This window comes from Pteropus vampyrus, unplaced genomic scaffold (assembly GCF_000151845.1).
Source record: "Pteropus vampyrus isolate Shadow unplaced genomic scaffold, Pvam_2.0 Scaffold13, whole genome shotgun sequence".
Lineage (NCBI taxonomy): Eukaryota > Metazoa > Chordata > Mammalia > Chiroptera > Pteropodidae > Pteropus > Pteropus vampyrus.
The window spans coordinates 7,443,368-7,456,249 of record NW_011888794.1 but is presented as its reverse complement, the minus strand read 5'-3'; the positions used below and the strand labels follow the sequence as shown (position 1 = coordinate 7,456,249).

General features: G+C 36.2%; 1 protein-coding gene across 1 annotated transcript in view; it reads right to left on the bottom strand.

Annotated features, from left to right (window-relative positions):
- The window catches only part of DIAPH3 (diaphanous related formin 3), a 445,967-nt gene that overhangs the window by 288,748 nt on the left and 144,337 nt on the right, over positions 1-12,882 (bottom strand). Inside the window, exons 8-10 of the mRNA XM_011381028.2 lie at positions 12,730-12,835; positions 721-831; positions 314-432 (exon numbers count right to left, since the gene is read on the bottom strand). Of these exons, the coding sequence (XP_011379330.1) occupies positions 314-432; positions 721-831; positions 12,730-12,835 (336 nt within the window). The remainder of the gene's footprint in view (positions 1-313; positions 433-720; positions 832-12,729; positions 12,836-12,882) is intronic.

Sequence of the window (12,882 nt, the reverse complement as noted above, 5' to 3'; positions counted from 1 at the left end):
TAGAAAGCACTAGGGGGAGGGGAGGTGCCATACGTTAGAAAAAAACAAACAGACTGTACACATATACATAAGAGAGGTCTCCAACAGAATCCAACACATCCGTTTACATACACGTGTTTACATAAAATCACACATTAAATTAATAAAATAAGGCAGGTTTACACAAACATCCTTCTGATTCATAAAGGTTTGATTTTCTGTTGTTTATATAGAAACAGCTTCAGAAGATTAATATTTTATGGGATGGGGGTTTGTTGGTTGGGGTTTCACAGCAACTTTAGGTATTTTTCTAGATTTTAGAACAAAAGGATATTCAAGTTCAGCTCTAATATCTTCAAGGCGATGGGAGAACTCGATCATGTCTTCTTCCTTATGCTCATCAAAAACTTTAAGCTGGATATCCAGGCCATCATTCCTAATGCATTTTAAATTCTGCAGTTATCAAATAAAAAAATTTTGATGAACTTTCTTCATAATGCAAAAAAATGTAATGAAAAACATATAAACAATAAGCCAACCACTCAACTTGATTTATAGCACTCAAACACTTAAAGTGTTAAATACTCAAAAACCTTTTCATCTATATTTCAAAAATAGAATTTTATATTCAAGTCATTTTTCTCACAGATAAGTTATTCTTGAACGTAATTTATCCAAATTTCCCCCTACTCAAGTACTCCTCTAATTTAAATATTAATAAGGAGACTGCGGGGCACTTACTGGCAGTATCTCTTTCAATCCACAACGCATAAATTCATTTCTGATGTGAAGCCTGAAGTCCAAATCATCAGGAGATGTAACAAGGGCATTGATGAGCTGCATACATGCCACCTACAATAGATGACACCGCCAGAGTCAGACTTGAATTCCAAAGTTAAAAAAAAAAAAAAAGAAAAAAAGAAAAACAGAACTGAAACATCAAGGTTTTGTTCTAAGTATTATGAAATATCCTCCTTTACAGGAGAGTCTATTAAAACAAAAATTTTTATGTAAAATATTCCAGTTATAAGTTATATAAGAATTATAGTTTCAGTAAAGTGTTTTTCTTTTTCCATATTTCAGCTATTTGGAGGTTCTTAAGAGGTAGGAGAGGTGGAGAAACAGTCAATTACCTGTGTTTTTTCAGTTCGAGTTCAACAATCCAACTTTCAATCTCTTGATTTTTTTTTTTTTTTTTTTTTTTTTAGCCCTGCCTGAAATATATCATTCATCATTTAAAATCCACATAACGGAAACAAGAGAGACTATCTCTAGGGAAGCAAAAGTATGCCGTGCTGTTGTTGATGTTATTTTTCTAAGTCTACATTCTACCAAAGGCTAGCAAGAACGGCCGGCCTACTGATCAATGTTCAACCTCATGCTGTTCCCTAAATTGTTCTTCCTCCTTCCCTTAAGGCAAGGTGTATATGAATTTAAAACGCCGGTTTTGGATTAAGACACCAATAGGAGTCTCAGTCCCTGCTGGTTGAAATATATCGAAATTGTTGCATTTTATACCTAAACGTTAAAATCTAACCAGCATGCCTCTAACTGTCAAACCTTAACACTGTTTAAAGTGAAGATGGAAAATGTTCCAGAAGAGAAGGGAAAGGAAAACATATTTAAAAGAAAAAAAGAAAGAAAAAACTTAAAACAGGGTCAATCTTTCCAGTATACGTTCACTGAGCTGTAACCAATTCGTGTGAAAAAGTCAAGTTCAAAATGCCTTCTTTCCACTTCTTTGCAAGTCATTATCTGGTACCCATGAACTTTTTTTTTTCAGCAGTACTATGTAATTTTAAAAGATCGCAAAGAACATATACCTAATGTTTCTTCTATACATTCAAAGAAACTAAAACAGTCTTAGTCTCCAGTTTTCTGGAAAAGATGAAATTATAGACAACTCAAACAAAGCAGCAGAAATAAGAAACAAAAATTAGCAGCAAATATGACCTAAGTGGAAAGTAGATGTGTAGAAAAACAACAGCATAAAATTGAAGAGAAAGAAGAAAAGTTAATTCAAAATATTTCCAGGAAACATTCTAAAAGGCAATTCTTCATAGAAGGAAAAATAGAAAACTGATTTGTTTCAATTCTATAAAATTCCCTTCCTAATTCTAATGATAATTTGCCATTATTATGACTTATAACCACTTTGATTAATTTATATTGATGCTTATATTGATCCTGTAAAATTGTCTATGAATATATATAAGTATACAGCAAAATGTACTGTTTCCTTACAGATAAAAAATCCTATAATTAAAGTAAAGACCAAAGAGTTCCTTCTACATTTTTAACACATATATTGAGATGTATAGACCTGGTACAATATAATTTCACACTAATATACTATAGAAGCAAAAGTGGGGGGGCAATTTGGCATCTATGCCATATAAATCAATCCTAAAGACACTGAAAAAGTCTCAGGAACTATAAAGGTAAACAAGACATGTTAATTTTGCCTGCCCAAATGAAGGTAAACAGGTACAGTGATTAAAAATATACTCTTTACTACAAGAGATACGTTCAGTATATAATGGGGACATGTAGACACTAAATAAAAACAAGGACAGCTTAGCAACGGTACAGACTCTTAAGGAGAGCAGCCTGGTGAGGACCAAAATGCTGTAAGCATAAGAAGTGACGTGGTCAAAGACATGGGCTCTGTTTTGAATTACAAGGAATTCAGATTTCCTGAGTCGTTTGTGACGGTCGGAAGGGAGAAAGCAGGAGAAGAAGTCAACGGAGAGGAGGCTGGACAAGAGACAGGACAGCTAAGACAGAACAGATGAGGCACTTGTGCGCCAAGTCAGAAAATTCAGATTCAACTAGAAATAGTGGAGATCATAAAGGATTTTATGCAAAGTGGCGGCAATAACAAAGGCAATAGATACTAGTTAAGAAGCGATTGCAGAACTAACGTTGATGAGGGATGCGGAGAGCTTGAACACTGGAAATATAGAAGAAAAAGTGATCGGTATAATGCTGGATTGACAAGGAATCAAGGTAGAAGAGTTGAACTTACAGGAGTCCTGTCATCTTTGTTATTCAACTAGAAAGGGGGGTACTAGTAACAGAAATATAAAATGAAAGGAAACAGATTTTAAAGGATAGAATAAAACGCACTTTTAAAATTCCGAGATTAAAATGTACATTAGGAATCATTAACAAAAACCAGTTACTGACTACCTACCCTGTGTCAGCTGGGGATATGAACAGGAACCCAAAGAAAGAATGAGTGAGACCTTCATCAAAAAGAATTAATCCCCATGCTCTGCCTGATGTTCCAAAAACATAGCATATGATATCCATTAATTTACATTATGCCACACTAATTGCTTCAATAGCAGTTCTGGAACTCAGTAAAAAAGAGGAGTTTCTACCGTCCGAGGAGCATCCTAAGTTAACTAAAGATTCTATCTTTGAGCATCGAACTGCAGTTTGTCTTCTCTCCTTTATTAGCTCATCCATTTCACTCCTTCAGAGTCTATTTATGGGTGCCCACTAGGTACCAGACACTGTTCTTGGTGCCAGGGATAGAGCTACAAGAAAAAAAGAAATCACTGTGACAGACAGGAGTCAAGATCTGACTCCAAGGTTCTGGGCCCGGGCAATTCAAAGGATGGAACTGTCGTTTATTAAGATGACAGAGACCATAAGAGAAACAGGCTCGGGAAGAAAGATCAGGAGTTCATTTTAGGCAATGTTAATTCAAATTACCTCTTAGTGAACTTCATTGAAAAGAGTAGAGAAGGAAATTGGATCTAGCAGACTCCAGTTCAGGAAAGAGGTTACCACAGCAATAGCATGTACGACCCATCATCTTACATGGAATCATCTAGGGGGTAGTAGAGAGAGAAAAAAAAGCGGGGGGTGGAGTGGGAGAACTGATAGGGGAATTTCAAGTGTAGGCTTCAATTTGTAGGATGAAGAAATAAGTGAAAAAGCCATCAGTTAGGTAGGGGAAAAAAAAAAGATTTTCCGTATTAAGTGGTGTCCTGGAAGTATGGGAGGAAAGTGTCTCAACAGGGAGAGTGATCAACTGAGTTAAATGCTCTAACAGGTCTAATAAGATGACTAATTGAGTACCGCTGCATTTAGCAAACTGATGACTTGATAAGGAGTGTCCACAAAGGGAGACAGTGGCCGTCCCAAGTGGAAAAACACTTGCCCTCTCACACGTACCACATGCAACCAGTAAACAAACACACACAGTTAAAACTAGCTCTAAATATTCTCCTTGCTCCAAATGCATCTTTATGTTTTAGAAATACTGTATATTAACCTTTGGTTTAAGCAATTCTATGTAAGACACTTATCTTTAGGTGTTAGATCCTGGACTCGGTTCTAAAAATTTGAAAAGCAGATGCTGTATATAGCTCATTTTTCTACTCTCGTCCCAACTATTAAAAAGAAACCTTACATGAGGAAAGGTATGTTTAACGTAACTTCTAACTGGAAGGGTGTATGTGTCCATTGAGGGTTTGGGATGGCTGCGGAAGTCCCCGGGGGCAGCAGCGAACTGAAGATGCACTACGAGGGCTGAGCCCAGCAAAGCCCACACAGCTGACGGGCAGGAAAATGAGCAGCCAAAACGGTGATCACGAATAATGTGACAAACATCAGCAATGCAGTAAACTAGAAGGTAAAGACACACAACGGGACAGTAAAGTAAATAAACTGTACAGAAAAATCTCGGCTATTCAGTCAAAGGAATAGAGCTGGTCAAAGGCAATCTTAAGAACAAGGCACATGATCAAAGAAAATCATTAGACGTAGAAAGAGGTTAACAGCAAGAGGAAAGGAGATGGTATCTAACAAACGGCAAAGCAAGTATTCTTTTAAAAGTCCACCCTTTGGTCAAAATCTCTGCCCTGGATCTAAGTAGAAGTTCTTACAAGTGAAATGATGGCTCTACCACATTAAAAACATCCTCTGCAGAAGCTAAATCCAGATTGTAAACAAGTACCGGTAAAGTACTTAAATAAAAATTCTATCGGAATCTGTGAATACTTATTATCTGGGCCTGAAAGATAACCGCTTAGACTGCCGTACATCATCCCATCCCCACAGCAGAAATCATCTTTCTTCGACAATCAAATTTCACATTTATCAAGTTAAAATGAGTAAATGATGCTTACAGAGAAATATTTTGCCTCCAGTACAGATAAAGAAAATCTAAAGAATTGTAAATTCACATATATCAATTCAGAATAAAAACTAAACAGACTACATAATGTAGACAAACACAGAAATAGTAAAGTACATCAGCAGATAAAGTTCTATAATCTTATTTATACTTCCAATTAAATGTTCTGTAAATGATAGATACAGTCAGAGAGCAGGTCAGAACTTGGGGCGACTGCATATATATACCATACAGATTCAGAAAAATAAATCGCAGGATTCAAGAGGTTGTAATTTAGATGAACAGGAACATTGAAAAACAAACTTGAATTTTTAAATATTTATTCAGACACTCCCTGTGAGATATCATTAATTTCTTCTATGTCCTCTCATGAATTTTGTTGAAACTGCCAGTATTGCAATTTTCATAGGAAACATTAAGCTAGCTTTAAATTCCTGAGTAGAAGTTTCTTAAGGGCAGGAGTGTATTTCATTCATCTTGACAGTTCTAATGTCTAGCATGACCCAGTGTGCAGCAGCCACTGCATAATAAACTACCTGGTTAATTCTAAAACTTGGCATTTACCTTTGAGGTGTGAGTTAAGTTTATCTTTGTGGTGGTCTATTGTAGCATGAGTGAAGAAATGAATCATGTGGACCCAGAAAATTGGCAGGAAATCCTAGACAAAAATGTTAACCACTAGTTTATACTTAGGTGTGTTCCATATGACAATGAGTTCATATTAGAATATTACTTTACTGTTTCTTTAATGTCTATTAGCGTCTATGACATAGTATTTACCAGTCCATTTTAATATGTTTGGTGTTTGATTCATATTAATGTATTAATCTTAATGATGCAAACTTCAATAAAAGTAGTAGTCAAAACAGAGGAATGAAAATAAATGATCTCTGCATCCTTCTGGAATGTCTCAATGATGGCCCTAAAAATTAACTCTGCATCATACTCTGTATTCTTCATTTGGTCCATCATTAAATGTGAGAATAATTTATTTGAAATTGAAAATAACTTTAGTTAATAGTTTTGTGGGGAGAGGGGAGATAACATCAAACAAATAGTAAGTCAAGATATGACTATTCATTACAAGGCCTTTATTTGGTCTCAGACAAAATTAACCTCGGTGCATTTTGAGCATTTAAGGCCTAAGGGAAACAAAAACGAATGAAAAAATAAACTTGGCTAAATCCACAAGGCATTTTAACTTACGATTTGTTTCACTACAACTACCCATGTCATGTTTGATTATTACCCAATAACAAATTTCAGAGTACGGTGGTTATAACTCAATTAAGGATGATTTTCCTACTCTGTTTTTTAATACTCTGATGAACCTAAACTACTTATATAGTATGCGAAAACTCTGAATTTTTTAAATTAAAAAAACACCGGTTCTGGTCATAAGAGGTGTTTGAGAATTTAAGGTAGCACCAGTAACCGTGCAGCCGCAGACAACCGTGGAGCTCTCTCTGAACTGAAACATCCTTGGGTCACTCTGGGAATCCTCCTTGGAGAGAAAACTGATCTCCATGTGCGCCCTTGCAGGCAGTTATCCCTAGGTTGAGAGTCACCCAATTAGAAAAGGTGGCAAGAAATGTGTCCTTGATTTTAGCTGACATGATCAATGACACCACATCAGGCTTGGAAGGCGCTCAGTCAGCATCGACTTACGGGCCAGACTGTTATGGATGAAAGAACTGGGCTAGACCTCACTGCTGAACAAAGGGAAGTCTGCGTGATCACTCAGACACCATTCAGTACCTGAATTATGATCTCTGGCCATGCTGAAACAGCAATGGCAAAAATTAAGAAGAAAGCCTCTTAGTGTTCTAAGGTAAACCCGGATGGGATGTGTTATGGGATTTGTTCAGCTGACTGGATCTGGGAGTCGGAAGGCACGCCTGGTCGGTACTGCAGGTCGGCCCCAATCCGCTGCTTGGAGCCCTGCCGACCAGCAGCCTTAATCAAATACTTTATGAGATGAGTTCAACAGACTCCATCGCAGCCTGTACAAGTCAGAGTAATTGCTGCTCATGGTTAGAGTTCTGTTCCCTAAACTCGTGGTTTCTCTCCTAAAACACCACCCACTGCAACTGGAATAGGGGCTAGTGCGAAGCTGATACTCGAGCTACCGCTACTGCTGTGGTTAATACGATCCTTTGTCTTTGCCCTAAGCGTCTGTGTCTTCTGACAGCGCCCATAAAACTGCGACAGAAGAACTTGATAGTTTACAAGTGACATAAAAGTGCAGACCGTGCATGTTGATACTCCTTAGCCATGCGTTCAAGGGAACTAGATCAGGAAGAAGCCACAGGACAGGGAAAATGTGGCACGCTGTCACTGTGGGCCTGAGGACATACACACAGAAGGAAAGCCAAACGTCTAGTCGGAAAACTCTAGGATCTCATCCTCTGGTTCCTTTCCTGACAAAAATCTACTGCAATTCAATCAGCCCCGTGACCAAGAGCAAAAGTTCCAACAAACTCTTCAGAACCTAGATAACGCTTCTGATATTCTAGCAAAATATTGGTTCTAACAAGAGAAAAAGAAGACACACATAGAAAGGAAAAGAAAAATAAAGAGGAGGAAAATGGAAATAACAGATAAAATCTAAGTGCAGCAGAAACTAGAGATTGGTTCACCCATACCTACTGCAACGCTTTGCAACTAAAGACCTGGCCAACACGAGGGGACCGTAACACATATGAAGACTGGACCCTGTCTGTCCTTAGAGTCCCAGGTATGACCAGAGGAGAGTGTTGGGGGCGGTGCGTCCATTGGAATGTTCCTGGACACGATTGGCGTTTCTTCTGTATTACTTCTGGCTGTATACTATGCACACATGACTCCTTGGACCTGCTGGAAATTCTGCAAGGTAACTAGTACCCTTTCCTGCTTAAATTACCTAGAGTGCATTGTGTTGCTTAAAACTGGAAAAAAAAAAAAAAAAAACCCTCGTCTGATACATGTGAGGAAAAAAAATCTACATTTATTATAATCCAATATTTATATTTGTATTTGTATTTTCTTTCCTAAGGATAAGACTCTCTAAGGCCTGAAAATAATTTTGAGTTGTTTCTGGTACTCAGTTTTTCATTTTTTCACTATACTATTTGCAGGGGAGAGGGAGCTGCAGGATGGTGAAAGTATGCTCATCTTATCAGAATCATGGGCAGTCAAACTATCTTATTATTATTTTTAGACTCAAGAAAACCTAACAATCCTCCTTTAGAAAGAATTTTGTTGTGCTCGCTTCAGCAGCGCATATACTAAAAAGTACTTTGTTATAAATACACGTTGCGATAAAATAATGATTTTATTTTACTACCTTCCATTTTCTCCAATTTAAAAGCAAGCAATTGGTTTCTATTTTATTCAGCAACAAACAAGTTTTATTTTTAATTTGGTGATCTGCTAATATCACCCAGACTAATAAATGCAAATCATATAGCTGATAGAGTAAAATGGTCACTTAGAGTAAGAGCTTTATGGGAAAATTGATAACCAGCTAGCTTTAAAAGGTACTTTATTTGTAGAAAATTCAGAAGCACCCAAAGAGGAAAGCATTTTTAGATATTACTAAAGTGCTGCTTGATCATTCTAAACAAAATAGAGCATGATCAGCAGCCCCAGAAAACAGAACCTACTTACTACCCCCTCTCTTTAACTTAAGCTTGCACCTCCCAGCTATTTCACACATTAGGTTTCTTAATAATGAGCAACTTCAAAGAGTAAAAACCCACAACAAAATGGTTGAGTAGGGGAAGTGAGAATTAACAATTCTTTCCAATGTCTATTCTCGATCGAGAACATGCAAATTTAACCTGAACTTACCATAAAAAATGAGAAAGAAACGAATTTAAGTGATGCTACACTGACCTTCCACTACGCAATAAAAATTAAACTTTAAGAACAATATCAAGAAATTTATTTTAGTATTTACAGGGTTTCAAAAAATAACACTACTCACCGTGAAAGAAAATAATTACTTACAACAAAGGCAATTAGTTTCATTAGGGCAAAGAAGTCCAGTCACACTTATCTTGGTAAAAATATCTTAAGAACTAAATCAAATACATCACTTCTACAACTATTAAAGGAAGGTGTTGCTGCTAGTCCCTTCCTCTCTACCTGTATCTCCTTACACTAAATATAATGAATAAGCAGTCATTAAAAAAGCAATCGTCTCCACGCATGTCCATAGCTACATTTTTCATAATAGCTAAAAAGTAGAAGCAACCCAAATGTCCACCCAAGTGACAGATGATAAACAACATGTAGTACACATCCATACGACGAAATATTTGGCAATAAAAAAATGTTCTGATACATTTATAAACATGAATGAACCTTGAAAGTATTATGCTAAGTGAATAAAGCCAGTTACAAAGAACTATAAGTTGTATAATTTCATTTATATCATACATCTGGAATATGAAAATCTACAGAGATAGAAAGTACATTAACGATTGCCTAGAGATGAGGGAATTAGGGGTATTATGGGGTGACAAGTAAGGGATAAGGAATTTCTTTTCAGGGATGATGAAAATGTTCTAAAATTATGATGTAAGTTGCACAACTCTGCGAATTTATAAAAACACTGAACTGTACACTTCAAAGTGAATAAATTATATAATGTGAATTTTATCTGAATAAAGCTATTAAAAAAAATCACTTCAAAACTATATCAAGTCATTAGACATAGATTTTTAATTTCTTCAAGACAATGTCTTCTATAATAGTAACCTTAATTCCAAATTTTTAATTGATAGTTCTATTTCAGAGAATTTTATAGGCACTTACTAAATATAACTGTATCCTAACTATAGAAATCTTTTTTCCATAACATAGCATGTTCAGTAAAATCAGAGTAACTACACATAATAAAAGTGACTAAATTTGTCCAAGATTTTTTGATTCATGTTGTTTACCTTCAAGTTCATAGAGTAATCAATTAAAATTTTAAAGACCAGACAGATTTACCTTAAGGTCCGGTACCAAAACAAACTTAATATTCCAAATAACCAAGAATTACAAGGTTGCAATCGCCAAAACTTTCCAATTAATGAGTCAAACATGTTGTTTACCGAGACAAACGTTGGCTACATTCTTAACAAGCTGTTCTTTATCCCTTCCCTGCAGTGTTTAAACTTCAAGTGATGTAATATTGTTGTCAACAACATTGGGACTCCAGTTTCACCAAGAAAAAATTTTAACTATTTTTTCTGAAATAATTATAGATTCATAAGAAGTTACCACAAAAAAAAAAAAAAAAGTACAGGCACATTCTAATTACACTTCACACAGTTCCACCCGTGATAGCATCTTGCATAATTATAGTACGAAACTCGAACTGGGAAAATGCAATTGGTACAATCCACACAGCCTGTATAGAGTGTACCAGCTTTACACTCATATGTGTGTGCATATGCAGTTCTGTGCAACTTCATCACGTGTCAGATAGGTATAACCATCACCACTGTCTAGATATCAGAACGGTTTCCATCACACAAGACCCCCTCCTGTTTGTGTATGGCCAAAATCAACATCTTCCCAGACCCCATCCCAAACCTTCAGCAAGTGTGAAACTGTTCTCCATCTCTATAACCTGGTTACTTGAAGAACAGTATATAAATGGAATCCTACAGTGTGTAACCTTGTAGAATTGACATTTTTAAATCAGGATAATTCTCTGGTGATTTGTGCAAGTTGTTACATGTATCGATGATTCGTTGCTGTTTGCTGCTGAGTAGTATTCTTGGGGACAGATGTACCACAGTTTAACCATAGTATTCTTGGGGACAGATGTACCACAGTTTAACCATTCACCTGTTGAAGGACATCTGGGGTTTCCCGTATGACAAATAAAGCTGCAATAAAAATGCGTGTACGGGTTTTTACATGAACATAAATTTTCATTAATCTGGGATAAGTGCTCAAGAGTGTAATTGCTGGGTTGTATAGTTAAATACCAAATGTTCCTGAAAAAAATAAAGGTCACATTCAATCTCCACTTTCCGCTAACTTCTCAATTTAACGAAATTACTTTTCGAAGCTAGCTTTTACTCAGCACTTCTGCTAAAGGACCAAGCACCATCCTAAGCATTTGGAATACATTATCCTATGTAATCCCTGCATCAACGATGATCTGGGTACGGATATTATCTCCATCTTCTAATTTAGAAAACTGAGCTCTAAAAGAGGCTTGGGAGGCGACCCAGAGTTACACAGCAAGGATGAGAAGATCTGGGACTCAAATTCAAGCCTGCGTGACTCAGAAGTCTGTCCCTTTCATCACAAGACACTACAACTCCCAGTCCTATAAGATGTACAAGATTAGATTTTAAAAAGTATTCATTAGTACAAAAATGTTTTTATTTAGGGAATAAAGTTTACACATGACTATTACGTTTTATATATGGGATTTTAAGAATTGATCTCTAATATGCTGCACAAAAAAACAAAATAATATACTGATATTTGTACACATATTGTACATGTAAAAAGTAACATGAATACTGGAGGATAATTCACATAAAGTAATCGCTCGGCTTTTCTCTACAATGTTTCTTTAAGGTTTACTCCTCATTCATTAGCAGCAAATAAATGAAGATAATGCATAAATAGGGAATTTGGGGACAGATGAAAAAGAAGAAGAAGGGAAAAGAGGGTGATGATGTATGAATTAAAAGACACTAGCACACCAAGCAAGTGCAGGAACACGTCTGCGTCAGAGGCGGGTGACACGTCCCAGACCCTCCCTCTGGGCCCTCTGCCAAGCCCGGAGGAGTAAAGAGTGGCTTTTTTCCGGAGACCCCCGTACCTGGACCACGCACTGGGGACCACATACTAGATCTTCAAGCCCGCCCGCTGCCCAGAGACACAAATCACAACAACAGGGCTCCTCGCCAGCCTCTTGCAAACACCATCAGAAATGTCATAATAAATGTATTAATTTGACAGTCCCTAACATTTTCTAATTTATTGTCAGAAAAAAATTTTATCAATACTTCTTTAAATATACTTAGGTTTGATTAGCAATGATTGTAACAATAATTACAGGCATAAAAACTCTTTTGTCTGTTTTTTTTTTTTTAAGTTAAATGAATATTAGTTATATAGTTTCCATACTACAATGTTAAGTCTACATGTGACTTTTTGGGAACACTTAAATATTTTTGAAAACCTCTCTAAGTGTACCTTGGACCTCATTATTACTCATGTAAACTCTCAACTTTTCAGATATAAAAACTAATACAATGAGAAGCCATAATTTACTTACTTGCCAAAATTTCTTCAAAATTATAGTACTCAGTTTATGAGACTAACATAGAATAAACAATTCATGGGACCATAATCATATTTTTTTTTTTTTTTACAGAGAAATCTAGTAAGCCAACTCCTAGGAAAGTAATCTATGGAAATAACCACAGGTATGCACCAAGTTGCATCTATACGATCAATTACAATACAATGTATATTAGAATCTATACATTAAAAATGCTAAAATAAATGGATATAGGGTTTCACACTATAGTCTTAAATATAAACCTGGCAGAAAACAGTCACAAAACAATACGCGTGACGTAAACGAAACCTACCTGCAGTTGCACTGAATTGTGCCGAAGACCTTCCACAACAGAAGAAAATCTGTCAATCTTTCTTTCTTCTCCAGCTGATGTTAAAGCTTCTAAAACTTCTTCAATGCTATCGGAAAATTTGAAAGCGTTAATTAAACTGCAAACAGCAAAGAA